Here is a 25,937-nt window from a genome sequence, read left to right as displayed (position 1 = left end):
TTGTTATAAATCTAATATGAGAATTTAAGTCAAATTAGTTCACATGCATTTGACAGCTAGTGCCCCTTTTAGGTTTTAAATTTTTAAGTTTTAAATAGTAAAGTTCTAGAGTAAATTTGAATATTTAATTTCTTAGATCAGGTTATTAAGTAAATTGATGGATTTTCCCATTATTGTTTTCAGTTATCTTGCAGATGAATGAATACCTATATGATATTTCTAAAGTACAAATACTTGACTTGAAAATTTCTTTTCATAAGCGTCATGTTAGAGGATTCCTGGCAAGAAAATTGGCTACTCGTTTGAAAGAACTAAAGAGGAAAGAAGAAGAACGAAAACGAAAAGAAGAAATGGAAAGAGAAAAACGAGACAGGGAGAAAGAAGCTGCAGATAATGAAGCTATTGAAAATATGATCAAGTTAGTATTGCATCATCTTTTATAACATTTGTCATTGAGATCATTCCATACTTTTAATCAGCTTATTCATTTCACATTAATAAAGTATTCATTTAAATTTCAATTCAACTACATTCTATAATCAGTAGTCAGGTGTTGATCCAAATGATATAAAGTTCTTTTTTTTCTGAGACTTATATTTTATAGATTTTGAAATTGTTACATATATAAAAAGAATTAAAGAATAAAGTAGTTTATTTTGATATGAATCATTATATAGTTTCAGTAACATGACTAGATCAGAATTAATCAGACAACTAAAGTATGTAAAAAATGTGTTGTGCTTTCGTGTGATGTTGTGTGTCTAATTAAAGTGTCTTTTCTTTTTGTTTTGTTTTTCTAATTTTTTTCATTCCTGCTCATCATGTAAAATGCCTGGTAAAGAAAATCTGATACTACAGGTGTGTACGGTTCAATGGAAGAAGATTTCTTAAGTTGTAAAACTTTAAAAACATTAATTTATCAACAACTTTTCAAATTAAGCTTCCTTTCCATAATGAACAAAAATGTTCTGTTAGTATTGAAGTCAGGTTTTACCCAACACAAACAATAAATTGCTGAATTTAGAATTTGACCTTTTTGATACATGTAATTCTATCAAGTGAACCAACACTTGAAGTGGTGTTTGTGTGGTAGGGTAAAATGTATAATTGTATTTAGTTCCTTTTTTATTATGTTGTAATGTTTTGTGTTTTAGTAATATGAATTAGCTGTCTTTTAAACTATGATTATCTCCCTTTACACATTAATACTAAAGCAGGACAAAATACATTTAGAAATGGAGAATAATTTACATCTTTCATATCCATTCACCTTAATAGAATTGATAATTAAGAAACATCATTTATTTTCCTGTCATATGTATTGGAACCTGTTTTAGGAAAAGATTGTGTATATTTTTAGGTTACTGTATGTTAAGTTTATTTGAGGTGGATTACTTATTTTGCATAAGTAATCTTCAAATTCTATATACTTATCAGTAGACCCTTCAACAAGATGAGAATCATGGTCAATTCTTAATCTTACCAAAAATTATAATTAATCAATTTGAATCTGTTTTCAGGAACCCGAGGTATTTTGGTTTGTTCAGATATTTTAAAAATGCATTTATTTTATAGATATTCTTTGCACGATTATTTTTTATTCTAAAATTTCATATCTGTGACAGATTTTACAGTCATTACAAATTTCATTATTCCTTATCACTTTCAATCACTTTCACTATCATATCACTTTTAACATAATCATAATCATGATTAAGAAAATGTTCATATGAATAAATGATTATGTTAACTTTTCATGTACATGTAATTTCATATTTAAAAGTAGTATCAAAGAGATTATGCATTTTATTTATCGTATATTGTATCTTAGGGTGAAAAGTAAAATCCATTATTTGAGAGGAAATGTATAAATGTGTGGATATAACATCAATAATATAGCAAATCAACAACTTAAAACCATCTTATGTAACCCTTAGTCTCCAATAATAATGTCTATTTTAACTTAAAACCATCTTATGTTACCCTCAGTCTCCAATGATAATGTCTATTTTAACTTAAAACCATCTTATGTGACCCTCAGTCTCCAATAATAATGTCTATTTTAACTTAAAACCATCTTATGTGACCCTCAGTCTCCAATAATAATGTCTATTTTAACTTAAAACCATCTTATGTTACCATCAGTCTCCAATAATAATGTCTATTTTAACTTAAAACCATCTTATGTTACCCTCAGTCTCCAATAATAATGTCTATTTTAACTTAAAACCATCTTATGTTACCCTCAGTCTCCAATAATAATGTCTATTTTAACTTAAAACCATCTTATGTTACCCTCAGTCTCCAATAATAATGTCTATTTTAACTTAAAACCATCTTATGTGACCCTCAGTCTCCAATAATAATGTCTATTTTAACTTAAAACCATCTTATGTTACCCTCAGTCTCCAATAATAATGTCTATTTTAACTTAAAACCATCTTATGTTACCCTCTGTCTCCAATAATAATGTCTATTTTAAATGTCAAGCTTTAATCACCCCTCCCAACACTCCTCCACAAGACTTCACAAGATCAGTCATTAACACTAGATTCTGGAAAGTACAAAAGCACTGATATGATTTAGACAAAACTAGTGAGGTTCCTGATAATTGACAGCCATTACTATGGATATTCTTTTTTGCTGGATGTGTCCCTATTTTGTATAATTAACTCCTCCTTCAGTTTACAACCCAGATCCCTTAAAGTTTATGAAAGATTGCACACATATTAAAATAAGGCCACTACTATTATGAAATTGTTTGTGGCCAAAGACAGCTATGGAAGCTAGTAATATTTTATTTAAATATATCTGTCTTTTCTGAGGTTATTAGGCTGATATTCAAATGGCATATGCGAAAGCCAGAGTTCAATAAAAATCAAAGCTAAAACAGGCTTACACATCTTATATAGAATCTGACTATAGTTTACAATATGATTGTCTCCATAATCTATGTACTTTATATATAATAGTTTTACACAATCACAAGTTACAAATGAATTGAATTCAACCAATCAGACATTTTGTATTGCAATCATTTATGTTATATTTGATTTTAAAATTTTATATATTAAAAACACTGAAGAATCAATAAAATTTATATTACTTTGAGCAGAATTTAGAGATGACATTTCAATAATGAACCTATTCCAAATTTTGGTGTAATCACTGATCATTTGAATATTATTTTCTCAATTCCTATGTTGATATATATTAGTTTTAAGCTGTTCTCTTTAATAAAGAAGATAATTATAAGTTTAGATAGAAAGCAGGGGGAAAACTGACACACTGATTTTATGCTGACGATTTCATAAGCGATTACAGATTTTTCAGGAGCTTCTTGATTGATATTTGAACACATAGAACTGCAAGCCTCATTATGGGTTCTTACGGGAATATAATGCATATAACAAAAATATTACTTTGAAGACATAGATAAAGCTGACGTTTTTTACTCTCCACTGAACTGTTTTTTAATAACTTGACTATCGCATCCTCCTGTCAATACTGGTTTTATCAATAATCATCCTTTAGAATCATACTAAAACAAATGTCCATCAAAATTATGTATCAATAATTCAGTTCAGAAACACTATATTGGAAAATTCTCAGTAAAGAAATTACTGCAAAAAATGAAGGGACAAAAAAGGCTGATTTATATTTATATTATAGTGCTTGTAAACTTTGTGTTACAACATGTGAATTGTTATTTTTATGTAAATTTCTAATTTTGTGGTGTCTAGATAAAATATTGAGAACCATTTATGAGAAAATGATTGATATTTTTTCTGGACGGTTTTAGTCTTTTTAACACAGATTCAATTTCATTTCCTTCTGAGAGTTGTGGTTTCGATTGTTTGAAAATTTCCAGTTTTACTTTTTGTTGTTGTGATAAGCTGTATTTTATGCGGTTTTTATATAAATCACATCAACCATTCCAAAAATACTGCACTTGATCGTTGAAAATATTAATTTTGTGGTTTCTGGAAAACAGGTTGAACACCTTTTTGAAATTAACATTGAAATTTTGATGAAGTGCTGTGGACCACTAATATTAACAAAATACAAACAATTGTTTCTGGAATCAAACTTTCTCTGAATATTAAAGTTCATTTTTCAGTCAATGGAGCAATTGAAGTAAAACTGAATCTGTACTCTTACAGTCAAACTTCTTTTACACACTGGTGTATATGTCTGTCATATTGTCTGATTCAAATAAGGCAATGAATGAACAAATATTTTTAATAAAACCTGTGGATTTTCAATTTCAATATCATGATTGTAAACTTAGAGCTAACATACTTAATGTTTTACCTGCTGCAGTAATTAAATTATTTAGATAGGTAAAACTCTTGAAAATGAGGCCTGTCAGTTGTACATAACCCTTCTGTCTTCACACTATGAATTAATTGACTAGGATTGTCAGTTTTCCTATCAAAGGTCGTGGTTTTCTCCAGGCTCTTAGACTTCCTCCATCCATAAAAACTGACTACCACTAAATAGCCCAAAAGTGACGATTAAAAGTGGCTTTAAAACACCAACAACCAATCCATCAATCACACAATGAATTCACTTAAGAAAATTGATGACATTATACTCATCTTTAAACTGATTGATTCAAAATGGTCAGTTGTCCAAAATTTTTGGTTAATTTCTTAATATTAGTGTTCCTGTACATCAGTACATACTAACTCATGCATCTGAGTATTTTAACTACCGTGATATATTTCAGGCAGATATCAAATTATTCTTACATGGCATTTCCCATTTATTTCTTTAAATGGCAATTTTGATTGGTTAAAAAATTACAAGTTATTTATTTCCTATGAATATTGAAAAAAGGAGTTTATGCCATATTAGAATGATGTATTTAATAATATTCCATTACAAGCATTCTACATCAATGATTACATTTGGATTTAATGTTTGATTCTGGATAATGGTCACATTTACTATAATGAAATATTTGTTTACTCACAAAATTCTACTGAGTATTTACAATTAGTCTTATTGATTATATACAAATTAATATATAAATTATTTGATGACATATTTTGATAAAGATCCATTATTGTTAATAAATGCCATCACAAGGAACAAATTTATGTGGATAAAACATTTATGATGTATTGGAAAATTTTCCATTGATCAGTTTACCCTGATATAACATACCATAAATCTGCAATTTCTTGGATCAACATAAAAAAGCACCTACCCTATGCTATAAATTTTACCCTCAATTGTTCATCCACTTTAACACATGTACTCTTGATACATGTACTCAAGACTGCAGAGTTCTTTTGTACTTTCGATACTGTGCCTAGAGTTCACTTGTTCTCTTGACACTGAATCTCTAAAGTGCTTTTGTACTCTTGATACTGTAACTGGAGAATGATTTGTACAAATGTCTGATCACCAGGTGTCACTAGTAGAAGATACAGGAACTTTTTTCCTTTTAAGAACACTTCAATTCAACCCAAGTGTTTATGGGTTTTGTGTTGCACTTTTATATTTTGTCTTCTGCTGTCTCTCCTATGTTTTATGAGTTTGTCGCTTAGTTAAGTTGGAATTCAATGATTTTTTGCTTTTGTCTTATGAAACATTTACACATGTGTCTAATGAGATATGTTCTTTAAAAATGTTTATGTATATTATAAAAGATTTTAAAATGTAGTAAATTTATGTAATCAGCTAACTTTTTGTTCTGTTTCTACTGGTAAATATGTTAAAAGCACTTTTTACACAACCGCAAAATTTTTGCGGTCGTATATTGGTATCAGGTCGTCGTCCTCTGAAGACCGATGCTTTCCTGATAATAACTTTAGTATTAGTAAATAGAAATCAATAAAATTTTAACACAATGTTTATAACCACAAAAGGAAGCTTAGGATTCATTTTGGGGGTTATGGTCCCTAAGGTTTAGGAATTAGTGGCCAAAAGGGGCCAAAAACAAGCATTTATCTAGTGTCAGTACAAAAAGTTGTGTATAAGTATTTTAATTGTTCTGAAATTGTACCACAATGCTGAATACCATCAGTAGAAGGTTGGGATATATTTTGTGGGTTATGGGGCAAGCAGTCTAGGAAAAAGGGGCCAAAAACAAGCATTTTTGTAGTTTCAAGACAATAAATTAGAGTTATCTTTCTTTGTCCAGAATGGTTGTTGAATCACCTAAAACCAATGCTTTTTGAAATCTTTGAAAATTGGAGTTATCTTTCTTTGTCCAGAATAGTCGTTGAATCAACTTAAATCAATGGTTTATACAATATACAATGCAATATTCACTTTACTACCAACTGATAAATTAAAGCAGTCTTTACCATTCAGTGATAACAAGCACTTTGATTAACATTCTAGGGCTATGCCCTTTAAATTTATCAAATGGAAAAATTGAAGAATTTTTTAGTTTCTGTTCTCTTAACTTAAGTTTGTCTCAACTAAACTTAATGGAAGGTGAAAAAAGGGGGGGTTCAATTTTTCTCATTTCAGATTTCAGAAATTAAATCTGAATTTCTTCAAATATTATTTTTTTTGAGAGGATTAATATTCAACGGAACAGTGAATTGCTCAAAAGCAAAAAAAAAAATTAAGTTCATTAGACCACATTCATTCTGTGTCAGAAACCTATGTTGTGTCTACTATTTAATCGCAATCCAAATTCAGAGCTGTATCCAGCTTGAATGTTATGTCCATACTAGCCCCAACCGTTCAGGGTTCTACCTCTGCGGTCGTATAAAGTTGTGCCCTGTGGAGCATCTGGTTATTCAGTGGTGAATGCTGAACATAACCTGTTGATTGATTAGTTATATTGTTCATTCCAAAATACATTTAGATATTGCTGTTGCTAGAAGTTTTACAGGTTAATTTGCATGATACAATCACTTTATGAGGTATAAATTGTAAGTTTCCCCCTTTGACATTAAGGCTAACATTTTAATATTGAAAGATAAAGCTTGTATTTATGGGGAAAATCTAAATTATCTTATATTTATTTGCCTTTGTGGTACAGGTCATTTTATTCATTTGAAGGATAGTATTTTCTCACAAGGCATGGTGAGCAATTACTTCTTAATTTTAAAATTCTTGAATGATGGGAGGAAAGGATGGAAAATGTAATAAAGGAAAAGTCATTGAATCTATGTTTTAATTATTTAGAAAGGACAGGGCACATATTTAGTCATGTTTTCTGCACCAAATTTCGACTCCTTAGGTAATATTAAAGAATTCTAATTGTTTGTCAGCTTGATATAATATTAACAGGGATAAAACATCTAGAATAAAGGGTAGTCAGTAAATTCTTAAAAAAATCTAATTTTACACTCAATTTTAATCTGGCTGCATTCAGATAAAAGAGGGACAAAAAATACCCGAGGGACATTCCAACTCATAAATCTAAAATAAACTGATATCATCATGGCTAAAAAAGAAAAAGACAAACAATAGTACACAAAACACAACATGCAACAGGAACCCCACGATAAACTGGAGGTGATCTCAGGTGCTCTAGTAGGGTTAGCAGATCTTGCTCCACATGGCACCTGTAATGTTGCTCATGTTAGTACAAACCCAGTAATAAGTCTAATTTGGTAGGGTACATTTGTAAAAAGGGAAAGGGATTGTAGTTGCGACATAAGGAGCATATCTGCTATCATCTTTGAAATTAATGACCAACTTTTCTTATTTAGACATTAGATATTTATGAAGAACTTTGATTTTGTTGCCTTGTTTAAATAACATACATATCAGGTTAGTAGCTCTGTAAACTGATCACTAAGCGTGAAATTATGAATAACTTGAAGCAAACTTAAAAATCCATCTTCATAAAGTGTCAAGCTGATCAGTTTGGGAATTGTAGAATTTACGCTTCATAAAATTTGAATGCTTTCCTACATTCCACCGATAGACTGATGAGTGTTATTTTTTAAAACCAATTTTGCGCTGTAATTTGTGGCATTGATTAAGTAATGGATCTGTCCCTCCAACAGAATGATTATCCTGGATCAGATAATGGAAATAGATTGTCTATCAAGTACTCTATAATTACATTTCATTCCATCATATCAATTTAACTTGCTACAGTGAGAAGGATAAAATCTATGCACTATATGTTAACAAGTTGTTGAAATCACAGCTTTCATAGCTTATCTTGTTTGGTTACCCAAAGCTTGGTAGTATTGACTTGTAACAGAAAAAAACAGATTTTTTTGTGTGTAATATTTATTATCCCTATTGGTTCACATTTGGTTTGTATTTTGGTTTATCTAAGCAGTCTTTTGTGTAAAGGTCCAAATTAGCTGCAGAACTACAACTAAAGCTCTTTAGGACTGATGATTTTTTTACAATTTGTGTAATATTTTTTTAACTTTTTCTTGTAAATTAATAATATTTCTTTACATTTTCCATCACAGATTGAGTTTTGTGAATCATTAACAGGATTTTTGTGACAAAAATGTCGGTTATTGATTTGGGGATGTACGGTGGGCATTTGGGCTGGCAGCAACCAAATGTTGTTCGTGCATTTACTCATGAACAGTTTAACCAAAGCTTTTAAAATTTTTATATGTTTTTACTGACAACAAAATGAAGGTCAAGTTCAATAATGACGATTTTACCGTTCAGGAGTTAGGTTCTTGAAAGATTGAAAAATGGCATTTCCAGTCGTGTCCGTTCATTTACGCATGAACTGTTCAACCTAAGCTTTGCAAATTTTAATATGTTGAAACTGATGACAAAATGGATGTCAAATTTGATATTGACGATTTTCACTTTCACCGTTCATCAGTTATGGTTCTTGTGATATTGGCAGGACACAAATAAATGTTAATATATCTGGTTTGCTGTCGTTGTGACAGCCTCTTGTTTAATAATGAAATAATACTGTATATTCAGAAATTAGTTTTAAAAGCATCATATTTGAATTAAAACCTCCATTCTTTTTTTTAACCTCATGACTGTAGTTGGGCATTATGCTTTAGGATTAGTGCATCTCTGCTGATCACATCAACTTTAAATTATCTTTCAAAAATAAAATGTACTAATATACACACTGTCATGTTTGGTATATGTATTTCTTTCTACTCTAAAGCAAATACAAGGTATCATCAGCGATCTGACCCTCATAGTACTTATTCTACCAGCCAAGAATTATCAGTTGATTGTTTCTAATCATTAAAATGGTGATCATTTATTATTAATGAACCTAATGATAGTATGAAATGAGTCTCTCGATCTGCAATTTAAATGCTACAATACCCTACATAAATAGTTATGAAACTGATGCTTAGTTTCTATTCAAGTATCATGTTACAGTACATTGAATACAGTAGTACATGTATTATAAAGCCATAGTAAGGAAAGCATAAAGCGGATTTGGAAACAATGGAAGATGCATTCTTCAAAGACTTATATCAAACCTAGAAAAATCAATAGGTTAAAATAATAGATAAAATTCTCGATCCATATTCTGGGAGGTTTTTCTCTTTTATATTATAAATTGTCAATACCGGTAATTTGGAAAATAGGTTGAAAATCGTATTTTATAATTGTTAAAAAGCTGTTTGAAATTTTCTTTATTTACTTATAATTATTGAATAAAATAATTATTGAATAAAAATTTCCGTTTGAGAAGTTGTATATATGACCATTAGTTTTTCCCATGTAGAAATTGTTTGTATCGTATTTGTTATTGGAACCTTTTAGTAGGATTTATTAAATCTATTCCTCATTGGGTTTTGCTGAAATCTTTGAGAAGGATATTTTTTCAAGCATCATTTGAAAAAGTAGATACATGATCCCTTCTGGAAAAACAAATTAAAATTTATTGATAAAATGTTTTCATTTTCACAGTGCTGATGAGAAAAATGTTTTGAGAGGATGGTACAATTAATAGAATGATCTAAATGATAGAGAGAAAATGAGCTCAATGTCATAAAGAAGATTTTTCCAGTAAAATTAAATAAGTCGTGATTTTCCACAGGGATTTCAGTTAGTAGTAAGATAGTGGCTTTGCAGACATATTTAGGATATATACTTCTGAAAGAAAGTATTCAGTGAGGTTCCTATTTTATTTGACGAAGTTTCAGGCTTTTAAGGAATCACTCTATTATGGATATTAGATGTGAATAAAACTTGGTTTTAATTCTTAAGATAGCAAGGAAAATTTTATAAATTGCTAGGAAATCTAATGTAAAATGGTAAGTATGGAATAACTTTTTAATAATTCAGATTTTTTATGAACTCATTGATATTGAATTTTTAATCATTTCTATCTTTAGTCATTTTGAAATCATACTTTTTGTTATGCCTGCAGCCAAGTGCCGGTATTGATAGTATTTTTGGTACGTTGGTGTATAATGATACTTGTGGTACAGATTAAGGGAATACGATACAGTAGCAGGGGCAGATAATAACGTTGTCGAAACTTGTCATGTTGTTTCCGCGACGTTGTTAATCAGAACGTTGTGATTTCGCGATGTTTCTAATAAGAACGATTACATTTTGCGACGTCGCTTTAGATGTATTCACATTTGCGGAAAATTCATTGACGTCATAAACCCGGTTGGCCGGATTTGAAAAAAGTACCTGCTAAAAAAATTGTCCATATCACAAGAATTGTTATATTTATTCATTATTAATAAAAGTTAAGAAGTAAACAGTATTAACTTGAAATGAGAAAAAAAATCAAATCCACATACAAAATTTTAAATGTGTTTTATTTCATATAGGAAATGAATAAAAGGTATGTAAATAATAATACGTCGCTGAGACAGAAACCCAACTACACAAAAAGCCCAATAAGTAATTTAGGTATCAACGTACTGTCTTGATAAATATTTAGTATCTACACTATTTGGCAAACTATTAATCGTACGGAGAATTTCACTGATAAATTTAACAGACTATCAACGAAATGACAAAATAACATAATAAATAAAGAAAACGACTCCTACTGATTCTGACTTTGAATAGGTACATTCTTGAAAACGTTAAACGGCAATTTAGAATTTAACCAAGTGTATGTGTATGTAGAAGAACTGTCAGTTAAAAAGAAACAGTCATAAGCACGGTATTATAGAACAAAGCATCCGTTGATGTGCTAAGTATATCCTTATGTACATATTGAGAGAAAAAAATGGCACTCAGGAATTAGGTATCTGACTAACCAGGAAAGTGTTCGCACGTTGCAGCTCATGATGTTAAGCTGCTGACCAAAGACAACAAATATGAAGTTACTCTGTGAGGTAGTATCTTAGATAAGAAAAAAATATTTCTTGGACCACCGGACGGACAGACAAACAATGTGGTTGCACCTACTCCTAGATTGGAGGTATTATTCAGAAAAGTAAGGGAACGGCCATTTAACGTCAAAGTTAGAAAGGGAGGGGGGTAATGTTTTTCCCCATAAAGAAATGTTGTGGTCAAGCAGGTGACAAAATTAATTAAAAATTCTGAATCCAGATGTTTCCTGTTCCTTAGGCTATATTGTCCAATTTGTTCAATTTTGAAAAAAAAATTGATTGATAGAGTCGAAAAACGAAAACTGAAAAAAAAATGTCTTAATAAATGGTTGCTCTCTACGTCATTAATTATATGTACCATAATAAAAGAGAATTATCTAATGATACAGAATCATGCAATTTCATGCTCTAATACCGACGACTGTACTTCCAATAAAATGTTAAACTACACCGTAATGGACTATGTTGAATAATTACGACATAAATTTGTTCAAGACCGCTCTTTATATTCACTTTTTATATATGTTCAGAGTAGTGCCTAAGTTGACCCGATTTAATGTGGGTATGGTTTTGTTTTCATATAATGCCTATAGAGTAGGCCGATAGTTTTTCTTATTTGAATCGTTTCACATTTTCATATCGGGGATTTTTAAAACTGAATAATTACATTAGATGTATGTTTCATTATAATACTTTATTCTCATTGGCTAACTGCATATCACGTGTTATTCCGTAAGCAGTTGCATTGCTCAATACAACTTTTCATTCATGATAACACGTGGTCCAACAATAAAGTGCACAGGTGAATTAAATAAAAAAATATTTAAAATACGTGTTTTCATGAATAATGATGATCATAGCTAAAAAATGTAATTATAAGTATTGAATGCTTCTTTTTGTAACTTTATAGGGTTGTAAAAGCGTTGACCGTGCGCACATTCTTAGAAATAACTTCGGTCAACGCTTTTACACTCCAATAATTACATTAGATGTATGTTTCATTATAATACGTTATTCTGATTGGCTAACTAGCAATCTCGTGATATTCCGTAATCAATTGCACTACACAATGCAACTTTTCATTCATGATGACACAAGGTCCCACAATAAAGAGCATTCAATTCTTAAATAAATTTACAAAAAGAAGCATTCAATTCTTAACTAATCGGTGTGGCTTTTGTTTTTGTTTTGTTGCAGGCCATATAGTGACCTTTACTTCATTTATCTTCATCATTTGTCCTGATTATAATGTTTTCACATTGTGTCATGTCGGGGCCTTTTGAATTATTAAAACTATTATACTCAGCTGTGTTGTCTACATAAATTGTAGGACTTGTGCACATTTTTTTTTTTTATCAGATTTAACTTTTTTGTTTTCAAACGTTTCTTTTCTAAAAGTAATTTACTAGAATACTTTTTGTCTAGCCTTCGATTTTAGTCGAAAAAGCGAGACACAGCGATCCTACATGCCGTCGTCGTCGGATGCGTCCACAAATATTCACTCTGTTGTTAAAAGTTTTTGAAATTTTAATAACTTTTTAAACTAACCTGGATTTGTACCAAAGCTTGTGTATGATCAATGGATAGTATCTAGAAGGAAATTTTGTTACATTTTGTACCTGTTTTTCCGTATTTTACTAATAATTTGACTTAGTTTTTCTTCCAGTTAACATTACATACAGTCTGCAGTTAAAGATTTAAAAAAAAATATTAGATTCATAAACTATTCTGGAATTTTACCAAACTTCGAAAAAGCTTCCTACAATCTAAAGATAGTATCGAAAGAAATATTTTTATTTTTATTTTTTTTCTGCTTTTTTGTTGAGTCTGCTATTAATAGCAAAAGTAGGCGAGACACTGGGTTCCGCGGAACCCTTACGAATTTTTCTATCCAAGTATCATAACAATTCATAAAGGTATGGCAAATATTTTATGCTATATTACGGATAACCAGCTTTATAAATTTTGATGATTAATATCATTGCTTTCGAAAAAAAATCTTGACTATACCACTGAACTTGACAGCGTAGTTGTGACCGGCGGGATAGTTATCATGACGTTGTTGCGATTAAAACTTATTTTAACGTAGTTTAGCGCCTTATTGGCAAACGTCCCGTTTGCCATTAAAAATCAATGGTTATTGCTTTTATTGAAAAAACAAGCACATGGACCCCCAGGTTTTTCTTTTGCAATCAATTAAGTAATGTTAAAAGAACGCTTCGTCAAAATTTAAAGGAAAAATCAACGATCAAATTTTTTCTGCACCTCTGAATAGAATCAAAAATGTTGTCAATTTCTTTATTTCACTAATAGTAATATAAATTCAGAAAATAACAATTTAGTTTAACCTTAAATTTGTTACATTATGTTGATGCCATAGATCTAGGGATCATTTCACAAAAAACCTGGTTAAGTTATGACTGTTCGTTCAAATGTGTTACTTTCCGTAAAAGTCCTTATTTATGGAATTTCTGGGTTTTTACCTCAAAGATTCAAATTTCAAACCAAATTATCTGAAAAAGTAAGTCATGAAGGTATATTTTTCTTTGCATATTTCGAAAGTACACATTAAAATTGACCTTGTACCAAACTTTCAAGAAAAAATCAACGAGGGATCTCTACTGTATCGTATGCCCTTAAGTTTACATTTTTTTTCTGGTTGGTCTACTTTGCAGAATTATGGCTCTTATATAATGCTGACTATCAAATCGAGTTTGTTTTTGGTTCTGGTTAACTGATTTTTTTTTACAGAATAGACACAGCCCTTTAACATAGAATATGTCTTGAAAATTGTAGTGTTCTAGACTCTTCAGCTTAAATGGCTCCTTTCAGTTGTTGTCATCTGTTAACTTTTACAAAAATCTTTTCCTTGAAACTACAGGACAAAATTTATCCAAACTTGACCAAAATTATCATTGGGGTATCTAGATTAAAAAATGTGTCATAGGGGTAATACTTTAATAACTTTTATAAATAAAGAAAAATTTACATGAGCAAAAAAATGTTCATATAGGTCAAAACTGTCTGACGACCTCTTATGGGAGTTATTGTCCTTAATTGACAAATTTTGCCTTTTCTTTTCATTTTTGCCTATTATCTTGAAAACAATAATAGATAAAAAGAAACTTTTGAATACAAAAATAATCAGCAAGGCATGTTATACAGATACATCTGCCAGGTTGCATCAACTCCTTATTAGATTCATTGCCCTTTGATGATGTTTTTTACCACTTTTGTATCATGTATCTTCAAAAAATAATAGATAGATGTAATTCATTGCTACCAATGTAATAATATAGTACAAGTTTGAGAATAGATAGATGGAAACCTAAATAAGTTAAAATAATCAGCAAAATAAGATCTACAATTAAGATTTATGGTGGAAATTGTTCGACAGCTCCATTATTGAAGTTACTGTCTTTTAATGACATTTTTTCCATTTTTCTTTTTTGCATTTAGTCTTATATGATGAAAATTATAATAAATACATTTTAAACCTTAAAAATACAAGGCAAGATCTACTTACAAGCCAATAAATTAAGTAGACTATCACTATTTTTAGAAGGGATTGTCCTTATATGGGTACTTTTATCAGTTTTAGAATAACAATGAATAAAGTGAAAGAACCAAAACTCTCAGACAGATAACTAAGAAGAGTTTTAGTCTGATGAGTCTTCGGATGCCTGATTTCTTGTCTAATTCTTGTTATATAGTGTAATCAATCTCATTTCTAATGGATTAAAATGTTTTGGAATTAGCAGGATAAGTGGCATTGAAATGTTGTCACTCAAGAAATTTCATCAGACCAATAACATCTTAGTTATCTGAGTTTGTAGCGTCAATATTAAAGTAGCAAAAGTTTGAGAATAAAATTTGCATGGTAAGTTGCTTTGTTTCAAGTGGGAAAATTATAAGATTACAGAACCTTTCCTTGTAAATAAATGGAGACATGAGATATACATGTATGTCAATGAGACAGCAACCCTATCATAAAAATGATTGAAAGATAACTGTGGGGCCATCTACAGTCTTCAGTCGGATGGAAATACAATATATGTTATGCCACTGGATGGAAATACAATATATGTTATGCCACTGGATGGAAATACAATATATGTTATGCCACTGGATGGAAATACAATATATGTTATGCCAGTGGATGAAAGCTTGCAACAGTCAATCAATCAATGCAATATGTTGATCTCTAAATCGTCTTGTGTTTATAAAAGTTATAAAATAATAATTAATCAGTAGCCATCAAAAATCTGCGACAGCACCAAGTATTCAAAATTATTCTAAAAAAAGATAATGATATGACACAATATATGTTTGAATATAAAATGGATAGTTCATGAGTGTTTATTGTATTTAATCGAAACAGACAAAACGTCCACTTTCGTCAGAATGAAATAAAAAAAATCCATTTGGTTGACAATGGTTTGTCCTTTCAGCGAGTAGTCCCAAGTGGTAAAGTTGTGCTCAAGTCATTTGACACTTGTTTAATGTCAAATTATTTTGTACTTAAAATCAATACAGCAAAAGAATAGTGGCTGTCTAAATTTGATTACTAAGTATTCAGTTTTGTCATGATGATATTTTTACAATGTTTTTCAATCTTTTTGTTTGTTTCAGGCATACTTTATATTTATTTGTTATTATTTGTTTTGAATTGAGTAAGCTTTAGAGAAATCCTTTGTTAAAATCGCAGCTTTAAGCAATATTATGGAGTGAATCGAAGAAAAAAAACTTAATTATAGTGTTCTATGAGAGAATGATTTGAATTTACATTGGTTATCAGATGATTACCAGAAGTTATATTCCAGTCATGTGCTATATTGTCTAAAAACAAGATTAAAGTGCCATGTACAACTATCGGCAAGGTTTTAGGTTTAATGTATATCAAAAATCTCTTTCTCTCTAAATATGACAATTGATTTCAGATTACAGGACCGAGAAATAAATTGCAATTACAGAATATTGTTTTTACACTACTTTGTCAGAGATGGGTATTCAATCATAGTAAATTGTCAGTTGGTGAAATTGAAGTTGAGTGCTGCTTGGTATTAAATGATATAGCTTTACCATAATTGGATTCCTGCATCACTTGTAATACTTTTTATATTTCTTTCAAAAATTTACTTCATAATTATTCATAGTCAGGCTTCCTAGAGTTTTCACCCACAGTGTATCATACACACACAGTGAATAATATGTGGTAAAAGGGTCTGTCTGTCTGTTATACTTGCTCTTCAGTTACTTGAGTAAAAAAAATGCACATACAAATTTGTATTTGTATGAAAGAGACCATCAAGCAGACTAATCTTATCTCTGTCTTGACAAATCTTTTATTTTTATCATTCTGTAAAAAAATAGGACTAGCTTTGCCAAAAGGACAAAAATATATATGAAAGTGTCCGGTTTAGTTCCCAAAATAAAGATTAATGTAAGATTGAATTTTGGATAAGTGTGCTAGGCTTAATCAAAGTTAGGAAAGTTCCTTAATTTACTAATGTTTTGATGATGTGATGGACATTATTATAACAGTAAGAGCCTGAGCACTAATGTATATAAGATAACCCTTTGAACTAACAAAACCTATTAGCCTGACAAGATCACATTGATTTTCTACGATGATTTAACTGTCCTTAACATTTATTTCCATTACCTTTGACAGTACCTATTTTCTTGTCAGACATTTATACTTCCTTGTTGGAAACTAATCATTCAAAAACTAAACAGTATCTCCTGTATTTTCAACTTACTAGTTATCCCATTTCAAACTCTTTTTGAAATTTTTAACAATTTACTGATAAAATGAATATCTGATTATTTTTTTTTAGCTTAAATTGTTTTAATCTGTTACATAAAATATTTATAAAAAAAATTGGGGGGATGGGGGAGGTCACTTAAGAACTGTTACACTGAAGTTCCTGCACACCAATAAAGTACGAAATACAATACAAACTTTAACCTAATAACCAAAAAACCAAACAGTGTAACTATTGTAGTATCTTATTATTGAAAATTTTGTTTAAATTCAAAAAAATGCACAGCATGTATGCATTGTATTCCATATATATATATATATATATGTATTGATTTTTTTTTTTATAAAATTTGGTTTTCTTTATATTCAGAGTTCTTTTTGTACTGTAAGATCAGTCAATTTGCTCTTGACAGAGAATAGAGCGATAAAAGAATTTGCATTCTTGACAAAAAAACTAAAACTTGGTTAGCCATAACCTATTCTGTGGCCAACCCTTCAAAAGTGTTTACACAAATTAGGTTTATGGAAAGTAAAATAAAAAGAGGATAAAATAGACTTTAGAATGAGTGGATATGCTATGGAACGTTCATTTGTGTTCAAAGGATTTGTTTTAGTTTGTTTTTTGTTTTAGACATCTCCATAATTTTTGTAAACTTTTTGCAAATTTGACAAGACTAGAAACAAAAATATAATGAATATTCTATTTGTTTACTTTCAGATCATCTCAGGCAGAGTTAGATTCCTTGACAAACCTTATAGGTTCTATGTGGACACAGTACAAGCCACATGCCTCCCCCACTAACCTAGATCTAGATGATATGTTTAGTTTTCTTGTCCAGGAAGAAAACAACTTGAACTCGGCCAAATCATCCAATCAAGTACTAGACGATATATACAAACAGTTTGAAGATTTAGGAGACAAATTAGAGGAAGATATGGTAATAATTAATAAATATTCCTGTGTTTTAAAAAGTAGATATAATTTGCAGGTGTTGAAATTTCCTGACAAACTTCACTATCCCATGGTGTGTGCAACTTAAAGACAGTATTTACTGATGCACATCCTTATAGCTTGACAGATAACAAATTAAGTGATAGAAAATATGTTTAATGAATTGGTCTTGATATGCCAATGGACTTAAGCAAACAACACTCAATCAATTAATTTTATATGAAAACAGTCAAAAGATAAGTATGCAGTGGTAAAGAGAAGATTTGGTGGTCAATAAGAGTGTGAACATCCTATTCTTAGTTCATCATGAAATGGTCATTTTCCTTTTCGTTCCTGCACATACCTCCTTTTAAGACCCTATTAATAGAAAGAGGGGAAAATGAGAAGAACAAAAAATTGCTGACTTGGAACATACACCACGTAAATACAAGGTTTGCCCTCGTTTTGTCCATATTTTGTTTATCTGTGATACTCTTCTAGTTTTTATGTCCAAACTATTGCAATATCTGAATACACATTATAGCGAACCATTGATTTTGCTTAACCTTGTAAAGTTTTAAAAGACATAAACCTTAACCTTGTAAAGTTTTAAAAGACATAGATCTTAATATTTTTAACCTTAATAAATCATAATGATTTAGTTTGAAGGTGAGAAAAATCAATGTTCTATTTTAATTTTTGTCAATAACTTTGAGCCAATGGAGTGGTTTGCAAGTTAAATGCAGTTAGTCATAATGAGACTGTTTGGACTGTTTTCTTGTACTGTCTGCTTGGAAAAAAGTTATTATAACAATAACAGTACCATTTTTTCTGCACCAGATGCGCATTTCGACAATACATGTCTCTTCAGTGATGCTCGTGGCCAAAATATGTGAAATCCAAAGCTTATATAAAAGATGAAGAGCTATAATCCAAAAGTTCAAAAAAGTATAGCCAAATTCGTGAAAGGAATCAGAGCTTTGCATGAAGGAGATACATTTCTTAATTTATAATAATTTGTAACATTTTGTAACAGCAAATTTTAATGAAACAAAAAATCCGTATTTTCATGCCAGTACCAGAGGATATAATGTTTGTATTTAGATTTGGGAACAACTTATGATGAGTCAATGGTCATGATGGTATTTGGTATGCAGTTGTATAAGCATTGGCACATCTCATTTACATGGAGATTGTTTAGCCATGTAACTCATTCATTGTTCATTGACTTTGAATATTTTCATAACGTGTGTAAGATGTTAAAGTATTGCTATTTTGATTTCAACATTTGCATAATCAAAATTACAAAAAGGGGAGACATATCTCTGTGATTACTGTTTATGAATTCTATATACATGATATATGTACAAAATTATTTTTCAGGACATTTCATTTACTGCTAGCTTAATCTTAGTTATATTTTATGGAAGTGATTTCATTATCATATGAAAGCTTTTGTCTTGACTTATTTCAATTATGATATCTGAAAAGTCAAGTTATATCCAGTAACTATTTAGAAATCTTATTACGGCCATTATCTGAACACAAACATTTTAGATCCAATATATACTTCACTCCTCATTACCAAAGACCAAATTATGTGTCAAGACTCTTAGCCCAGTTCATATAGGATAGAATAAATAAAGCAATATTTAGGGAAAAAAATTATTTTTCTGTATTCACGGATAAATGGACTTAGTATTAGTGCACTTAACATTTACATAGTCTTAGGTTTAATGTTTTGATAGTGCAGTTTGAACTTCCAAGTATTTTTTTGGCAAAAATAGCTTAGTAAAACTTTAATGAATTATTGAGTCTTCTTCATGATCCAAAAATTGAATCTGAAGAAAAATAAAATTTATTTGGATTCACTTTATTTTACTGATGATTGCACTTTACTTGTAACAGTCAACATTACACTTTTACACTGGCAGCAGCAATTGCAGACACAGGGCTTCCTGTAACAATGACTTTTTCAACTTTTTAAGCTTTAATTTATAGTTTATATTGTTTTGATTGATGAGTTTCTATTGTGTACTTTTTCCAGGAAACTGAAGATGTACTTAATGACCTTGACAGATCAATTGAGGAAGGAGAAGACCCATTACCTCCACCTCCAATGATGAATGCATCTGGTGAAGGTTTGGATGAAAATATACCATTGCCTCCTCCACCTCCTCCAGGAAGTGGAGTCCAGTCTTCACCACCAAGACCACCATCAGCCTCTCTAAAGCCACCTCATCCTCCAAACTCTGACTCCTATGATGAAAACATGGCAGAAATCGCAGGCATAGAGGATTTCTTGTCACAGTTTGAGACTACAGCAGGTGAACTGATGGGATCAGGAGTTCCACCACCACCACCCCCTCCTGGTGGGTCAGGAATACCTCCACCACCGCCACCACCAGGAGGGTCAGGAATACCTCCACCACCGCCACCACCACCAGGTCCTGGGGGAGTACCACCACCTCCTCCACCACCAGGGGCTGCCAATATTAATCGCCCACTACCACCAAGACCAACTTCTGTAGCTGTTCCACCAGTACTACCACCACCACCAACCATCCCAGCTCCTCCCCTTCCAGATCATATCAACCAAGAACCAACAACACCGACAGCCATAGAATCTCTGTCACCAACCATAGAGAAGAACTTACACAATTTAATGAACTTTGACATGGAATCACAACCAGAGATGAATGGTCATGCAGTACCCGTTAAAGATTTGGGAGAAGATGAACATGTGTATTATGATATGATGGAGTATGCTGAGAAGTATTACAATGATCATCCTAAAGAAGTGGGTGGGACCATCATGAAAAGCTTGAGAAAGAGGCCTGGATCTGGAGAGGTATTGATCATATTATTATAGATTTATTGTTTGTGGTGTTTGTATTGTTGAATTCTTTCTTAAATATAAAAAAAAATGTATTGTAAAATACTTTCTTTGATATAAAAAAGTGTTTATGTCAGAACCTAAAAGAAACATGTTATTGATTACCAATCCATTTGTGTACTTGAAAATATAAAAAATAAAGGTTAATTCTTCACAGTAACATATTTTGATGAACACACATAAACATTTAAACGTTATTTTTTCACAGGAAACAATGTATATATGATGGATGTTCATGGACAAAACACTGAATGAAATAAAATAAAAAAAACACATATGCAATGCAATGTTTTATAGGAATTTTGCTTTTATTACTGTTCATCATCAGGACATTTGCTAAGAGCTAAAAAAATAAAAATTCAACACCTAAAAACCAGCTGTTGACTGCTGCAGTCTTGAGTGATATCCATTGATAAGGGCTATAGGTGTTATTGAAGGAACATACAACAATTATAAACTACTTACAAATTGGTGGAGTTATACAACAAATTCAGAACTCTTGTAGTTCATTCCTGATCGATAAGCCAGGTTCAACTTGATAAAGCAAAAAATCATGTAGAAAACCAACCATTTCATGATGTAGAAATGAACAGATACATGTAGACTTACTTTTAGAATGATTGCTTGTTTTTCCTAGCAAGCAACACCAACAAGTTGTCCATTTGATCTTGGGCATTGATCAAAATATAACTGACATTAAGCATACATACATACATGTTTTTTTTAATTAGAAAATGACTTTGATTTCATAGCAAAATTAGAGTTTCATATTAGAATTCAAAATACATTTTAGAAAAACATATTGTTGTATTAGGATAACTTACGATATTTATATTACAGAAGGGCTATTTAACCAAGGAGGAAATGCTGAAGTTTTGTAAGAATGGAAATATACCAACATCACATGTACATATCCATGACTTAGAGAGTGTACATTTAGCATGTACTTCATTTAAGGTACAAATTAAGAACAGATTTCTTACTAAAGTTTTATTCTTCAAATTGCACTATGTTTTGCCTTAGTAAAAGATTGCAGAAGTCCTTGATTAGTAAGGTAGTGACTATTTTTATGCCCCATTTATGGGCATTATGTTTTTACTGGTCTGTGTATCCATACGTCCGTTCGTTCGTTGGTCTGTCCCGCTTCAGGCTAGTTTTTGATGAAGTTGAAGTCCAATCAACATGAAACTTAGTACACATCTTTCCTATGATATGATCGTTCTAATTTCATGCCAAATTAGAATTTTTACCCCAATTTCAGGGTCAACTGAACATAGAAAATGATAGTGTGAGTATGACCCGTGTACTATGGACACATTCTTGTTCAAATTGTGTCATGTTTTTTTCTATAATAAAAGATTGCAGAAGACATTATTTAACAAGGTATATTTTAGCAAAATTTGAAATCAAACTTTTATTTTGTACTCGTTTTAGGACTGAAAAGGTTGGTTGTATTCATTACTGGAAATAAAAATTTCATTCATTTATTATAAAGTATATTGCTAAGAAATAAAAATGTTGTGAATATGTGAAGATATTTGAATTAGTCAAGTAATTTTAAAAATTAATTTATACTATAATATTTTGCAGGATATAACTAAATATATAAAGGATGAGTCTAAAGACGATGTTTTGAAAGTAGTTCAGAATTATGTAGGTGCTGGAATACAGCATGTAGAGTTACGAGATGAGATTTACTGTCAGATGATGAGACAATGTACAGATTGTCCTGAACAAAGTTATCAAGTCCAAGCTTGGTCATTAATGTGTTTGATCACAGCCTCATTCTCGCCAAGTAAAAATTTGCACAAGGTAAGAAATCATAGGAAAACTATCAAATGTTATTTTTCTATGAACCTGTTGGTAGTGGATTTGATTGTAAGGAACAAAATGATTGAACCATATATTATTATATTAAAAAACTTTTTTCCAAACAAAGAAACAAGTATCTCATAGTACTTTGAAAATTATTACATTTATCTACATGTATATGCATATGTGTGTGTGTAAGTTACATGTTATTTTTATTTTTCAGTATTTGCTGTCATTTGTGAAGAAGAATTGTAGTGATAGTATGATAGGGAAATACTCTCTACAATGTCATAAACATCTAACAATGCCCAGAGCTAAAGCCAGAAATCTACCACCATCTACAGCTGAAATTATGGTAATAAGTCTTCTTAGAAAATAGTTTTTTCAAGTGTTTTATACGTTACAGCTGTTTATCATTAAAGTCAGTTGCAGATTATCAGCATTTAACTCAATCTTTGGATAACTGTGTATAGGTGTGTCCATTAATAAATCTCAGTGCCACCTCAAATTTGAAATAGTTATTTTGATGATTCCTTTTAGGATAAAATACTTAACATAACGATACCCAAATTGCACCTATTTAGCAAAAATAGCCGCGGAAATCTTGCAAGATATCCTAGAGACTAAACCATTTGTATTTTTATGATTTGATACTATGCACATCTTTCAACATAGGTAAACATATTTAGATATGCACAAAACATTCACCGTATTTATCAACAGATGAAGTGTTTACTGAAAAATCAAAATGTACTGAAACATTGCCATGCTACGTCACCAAAATGTCATCTTTTTAAAATGAGCAAATACAATATGTTACAAGTATCTTTTTTTTTTTAAATGAAGAGTAAGCAGGGACTGATATCCAATTGTTCAAAATATTTGAAGAAATTAATCAAAAGCTCTGTTATTAGACTTTTGACGATGCGAATTTAAGCATAGATGCAATTTGGGTACTCCTCATTTCAGAATCATTGATGGTTTGGAGGTCAGTTTATACCAATTTTTCTATGATTCCATATGGATTAAAAATCAAATTGGTGTACCAATTTAATAAAGAAGGATACGGCTACAAATTAAACACAGAATGGACATTTTTGTCTTTATCATAAAAAAATGGAGGTGAAAAAACTGTCAAAATAGGTGCAATTTGGTTACCTTTACGTTAATCTTGAATTAAGACATGTATAAAAATAGACTGCAACTAAAAAAAAATCATAAGACATGTAAAGTTCAACACAGGGTCTTTAACAATGGACAAATAATTGTTTAGAATTGTTGGAAAGACATTTTTTTTTTCATATAGAACTAAAACATGCATAGCCTATTTTACATATAATTTCCTTTAAAAAAAAATAAAACCTTAAATATAATATTCAACAAAGAGGTTGGATATTTTCACCTTTGGTTATGGGTAACTTAGTTATAATTTCAATTTATGCAATGTCCTAGCAAATTTTCACGACAGAAAAGAAATCATCTTGAAACAAATTGCAAGATTAAATGTCAATAGTAAGAAGACTTCATTATCTTATGGAATCATTTCTTTGTGAAATATATTTTTTATCACTTTATTTACAGAGTATGCAGATGCTAAGCCCATTGATATGTAAAGTATACTTTATGGATGGTAAGACGAAGGCTATCAGTATGATGCCAATAGATACAGCAGCAGAGGTTCTAGATAGTGTGGCAAGGAAGATAGGTTTACGATCGGTAGAAGGATGGGCGTTGTTTGAGATGACAACAGACTATGAGAGATATATCAGAGGTTATGAATATATTGCTGATGTTTTGACACAATGGGAATTGTAAGTCTGATAATCAATCTTTGTAGATTTGAATATAACTGTTTAAAATGAAATATTGGATATATGTTAATGTAACAGCAGGGTAAAAAAACAAAAAAGCTAGATATAAATTGTAATAAAAGCAAGAAATCAAGTTTAGCATGCTTTACAATTGTAAGTTAATAGCCAATAATGTTTGCCTCCTTAATTCCGGATGTTCGCTACTCTGTTAAAAAATAACAAGCTTTTTAAAAGACTATTATGAATTGATAGTATATAAATAATGAAACTAAAAAAGTAGAAAAAAATGGAGGGTCCGTGTGCTCGTTTTAAAGATATAAGCCATTGAAAATTTGGCGGGAAATTATTCTCTCTAGATTTTTCATATATTTAACATTGGCACCTTATTGTTTCTAACACTATGAAAAAGTAACAAGATTTTTATAAAATTTTGAAATATGGCTTTTTAAACTTTATGTAATAAAATTATAAAAAGAAAAGTAGGGGTTAGTGGGCAAAATATTTTAATGACAATACATGGATAAAACCAGAGGATTCCGAAAAACTGGCAAAAAGTCAAAAAATGGAGGAGCAAACATCCTTAAAGAGACTGCAATACTTGCTGAATGTAAGGTATTTACTTCGTACATGAGAAAATACAACACTCATCTTTGCTTTTGTTTTTCAGTATAATATCTTTTTATCAATAAAAAGAATAATTTTACACTTTTTCAGACAAGAAAGAAAATCTGCTCAATTATCTAAATATGACACTGTATCTAAGAAGGGACCAAAGATGGCTCTAGGAGGATCCGATGCCAGACTTATATTCAGGAAGCGTGTGTATAAACATATTAAAGACATTCCAAATGATCCAGTTGAATACCAGCTGCTGTATGCTGAATGTGTGGCCAAAGTTGTTAGGGTAACTATCAGACATTGATAGCTTCAAAAGTATTTTATATCAGCTGTTCTCAAAATTTTGATTACTTTATTTTCACTGTGTAAGACAAAAAATATGGGGAATTTTTCAATAACTGATCTTCTATAAATAAAGAGCATTATGTGTTTTAGTATATCAAATTCAATTTTGAAAAAACTAAAATGGAGCTGTTAAACTACTTATTGAATTTGTAACATTTCCTTTATAATGATAACTGATGACTTTTGCAGGATGAGTTTCCAGTATCAGATAAGGTAGCATTACAGTTAGCTGGTTTACAAGCTAGGGTTACCTTTGGACAGTATGAGGAAGGAAAAGATTTTAGGTAAGTATCTGAAGAAAAGACTTTATGTTTGATATATTTGCATTTGATGTAAAGTCTTCAAAATCTAAATGTTAACACACTAGAGAATGCTATAAATTCATTTTCAAGATCATAACAGCAACATCAATGGTTCTTGTATACAGCCAAGTTCAAATGTATGATTATTGTTCTATCAAGATAGGATTATATCAAAAATTCTTATAGACTTGTTAGAAAATAATCCCCTACTTATATTT

General features: G+C 30.5%; 2 protein-coding genes across 9 annotated transcripts in view; one reads left to right on the top strand and one right to left on the bottom strand.

Moving 5' to 3' along the window:
- The window catches only part of LOC139517441 (alpha-2A adrenergic receptor-like), a 541,200-nt gene that overhangs the window by 487,465 nt on the left and 27,798 nt on the right, over positions 1–25,937 (bottom strand). The window lies entirely within an intron of this gene.
- LOC139517438 (myosin-I heavy chain-like) overlaps positions 1–25,937 on the top strand; it is a 99,806-nt gene that overhangs the window by 52,196 nt on the left and 21,673 nt on the right. For 5 of the 8 annotated variants that reach the window (XM_071308465.1, XM_071308462.1, XM_071308461.1 and 2 more), the window contains exons 17-26: positions 261–418; positions 678–719; positions 17,723–17,942; positions 19,983–20,786; positions 21,672–21,788; positions 22,422–22,643; positions 22,867–22,998; positions 24,225–24,454; positions 25,169–25,358; positions 25,607–25,701. In XM_071308465.1, coding sequence (XP_071164566.1) covers positions 261–418; positions 678–719; positions 17,723–17,942; positions 19,983–20,786; positions 21,672–21,788; positions 22,422–22,643; positions 22,867–22,998; positions 24,225–24,454; positions 25,169–25,358; positions 25,607–25,701 — 2,210 coding nt within the window. The remainder of the gene's footprint in view (positions 1–260; positions 419–677; positions 720–17,722; positions 17,943–19,982; positions 20,787–21,671; positions 21,789–22,421; positions 22,644–22,866; positions 22,999–24,224; positions 24,455–25,168; positions 25,359–25,606; positions 25,702–25,937) is intronic. The other 3 variants (XM_071308467.1, XM_071308464.1, XM_071308466.1) reach the window with 1 other exon arrangement.

This window comes from Mytilus edulis, chromosome 3 (assembly GCF_963676685.1).
Source record: "Mytilus edulis chromosome 3, xbMytEdul2.2, whole genome shotgun sequence".
Lineage (NCBI taxonomy): Eukaryota > Metazoa > Mollusca > Bivalvia > Mytilida > Mytilidae > Mytilus > Mytilus edulis.
This window is presented reverse-complemented; position numbering and strand designations above follow the sequence as displayed.